Here is a 2,797-nt window from a genome sequence, read left to right on the forward strand (position 1 = left end):
CCCCCCCCGCACCTTCAGAAACTTGTGCAGCAGGAATGTGAACCAGTTGGTAAGCATCTTCTCGGCCACCGACTCGGTCCTAGGGCATAAGGGGTGCTGGGCCAGCGGGCAGAGGGCGGCCCAGGGGGACCTGCTCTGGCAGGGGTGGGGCTGGCAGAGGGCGGGGCTGGGGCCTCGTGGTACCTGCGCAGCAGCAGCTTCGGGTGGTTCTTGCTCTCCAGGTTCTTCTCGATGAGGTCCACCAGCAGTTGCTTGAGCAGCCCCGTGGCGTAGTCGAGGCGGCTCTGCAGGACCACCATGGTGAGCGAGGCCACCGTGCCGCGGTCTCGCATGGAGAAGCTACTCTGGGCCTCCAGCGTGTGGATGAAGGTAAGCACGAAGGCGCGGCTGTGCAGCAGCTGCCCAAAGAGGCGCAGGGCCTTCTCGACGTTGGGCGGGGTCTGCGAGGGACACGGCGTCTCAGAGAGTGGGGTGGCCCCACAGGGGATGAGGAGTGGGCAGGCAAGGGCGGGGGACTCACATCCAGTTCCCTGAGCACTGGATGGGCCTCAATGCCTGGGAAGAGCACGCGCACAGCGTAGGTCCGGTAGTCCAGGAACGGGATCTGCACGCCGTCCATGTGGTTCGTCAGCTCATTGATATCCGTCTGCAGCTCAGCGAAGGCTGTGCAGGGGTGGGGAGAAAGAGTGAGCAGAGCGGGGGAGAGGCCCCCCGGCCCGCCCGCCCTGCACCGCAGCCTCGTCCCAGGCACCTTCCTTGCACTCCAGAGCCACGCGGGACTCCAGACTGTCCATCTGCAGCTGAAGCCGCTTGAGCGTGCGGTCCGCATCCTGGGTCTTGCGCTTATAGGCAACCAGCACGGCAGTGATGGCCAGCAGCAAGAGTCCGCCGCCTGCTGCCAGGCCCACCAAGGCTGGCAGGCTCAGTGCCCGCTCAGCCGTGATGTGCAGGGTACCCAGCCAGAACTCCAGGCCGCCTACCAGTACCTGCGGGGACAAGGCCGCTGTGAGCTCACCCCCATGCCCACCCCCCCACCCCCGGCAGCCCCCCCACCCCCCACCCACCATGACAGGCTGCCGGCCAGTCTGGCTAGGTGAGTCACACAGGAGCTGCGTATCGGAGACAGTGAGAGCGCACGGCTGGCCCCCAATCAGCACTGTGTAGTTGAGGCGGGAGCTGCCAGCCGCCGCAGGGATCAGATTCTTGCCCTGTGGGTGGAGGACACGGTCACAGCCAGGGTTCCCCACCTCCCTACCTCTCTTGGTCCCTGTACCCCACTCGTACCTTCAACACTACATGGGAGCCAGGTTTGACATCCAGGACACCAGCGGGCCCAAGTGGCTCAAAGCTGGGGTCAGGGTAGTAAGTAAAGGAGGACCGGTTGAGGGAGCGGGCTGTCTGTACGTGATCCAGCAGAAAGCCAAACTCGTCGGGGTGTTCGCCCTGGGCCTGAGGCTGGGGCCGTCCCAGGAAGATGCCAGGGGCCTTACATAGCATGGCAGTGTCGTTGATCACCTGGCACGTCTGTGGGGACAATGGGAGGGCAACCTGACACGTGAGGCCACAGGGGGCAGGGGTGGAGCAGGGGCAGGGTCGGGGCAGCTGGGAAGGAGCAAGGCCACAGTGGCTGGCACTCACGTTGGTGGTCTCGATGCCTCGGTACTTGGCCCGGACCCGGGGCTCCTGGACTGTCAGTAGGTGGGTCCCGCTCACAGTGATGGCAGTGCTTCCGCTGGGGGCAGTGGGGGGAGGGGGCCTCAGGCTCCCTCTCCCACTGCCCTCAGCCTGGCCCTGGAGAGTTATCAAGGCTGCTGGGGAGCCGAGGGCCTCCTCCACCTGGGGCACTGGGTGAATGCCAGGGGCTGTGTTGGTGGGAGGACCCTGCCCCCTCTGGCAATGAGGGCTCAGGCTCTCAGGATGTGTAACTTGATGCCCAAGGCTCCAGTGACCAGGCAAGGCCCCCGGATGGGAGCTCAGGGACAGAGTCCCTGACCCTCATCAATGCTGGCCAGGCTCCCCGTTTTTCCTAGGGTCTTACTTGATTATGCTCCAGGTGGGCTCAAGGCGCGTGACAGTGGGGTCCTGGGTATAGGTGTAGAGGACTCCAGGACTGGAGATGTTGGCACGGTCGATGGCCAGGGTGATCGGGGCCTGGCTGGGGCCCAGGGTGGACACGGGTGAGATACACACGATTGCTTCGGCATCTCTCCTACATTGGCAAGCGGGGCGCTTAGGGCAGGCTGCCCAGGGCCATGACCCACCCTGCCCTTGTGGCCCCCTACCCAGTGCCCAGGCTGAGGCTGGCAGGGCCCTGCCCACCTCACAAACTGGCACTCGCCATCTCTCACGGTCACGGTGACCTTGCTGCCGGCATCCAGAGAGCTCCCCGAGATGGTGAGTCTTGTGCCCCCGGACGCTGGGCCCCGACTGGGATTGACACGGTCAAATACTGGCGTCTGTGGGAGAGGCAGACCTGAGGGGAGGGAGGAGGCTGCCCGGGGTGGGGGGCAGCCCTCAGAATGGATGGGAGGGGAAAGGGCAGGCAGCCCACGCACCACGAAGCTGTAGAGCTGCTCGGACTGCGTGCGGAAGTCAGCGGAACAGTCGCCCACACAGAGCTCCGCGGGCCCTGGCGGCGGGCTGGGCACCAGCGACTCCTCCATCTCACACACAATCCTAGGGGTCCGAGAGGGTCAGGGCCAGCGGCAGAGGACCCAGGGCCCAGGCACCCACACAGCCGCACTCACCTCTCAGCGCTGACATACTCAGAGGGGATGGAGTTGCAGCGCACGCCCGC

General features: G+C 65.4%; 1 protein-coding gene across 1 annotated transcript in view; it reads right to left on the reverse strand.

Moving 5' to 3' along the window:
• Positions 1 to 2,797, reverse strand: part of LOC103679684 (plexin-A3) — a 27,641-nt gene that overhangs the window by 5,363 nt on the left and 19,481 nt on the right. Inside the window, exon 24 of the mRNA XM_040626535.1 lies at positions 13 to 79. Coding sequence (XP_040482469.1) covers positions 13 to 79 — 67 coding nt within the window. The remainder of the gene's footprint in view (positions 1 to 12; positions 80 to 2,797) is intronic.

This window comes from Ursus maritimus (genome assembly GCF_017311325.1).
Source record: "Ursus maritimus isolate PB19 chromosome X unlocalized genomic scaffold, ASM1731132v1 scaffold_X1, whole genome shotgun sequence".
NCBI classification, from domain to species: Eukaryota; Metazoa; Chordata; class Mammalia; order Carnivora; family Ursidae; genus Ursus; species Ursus maritimus.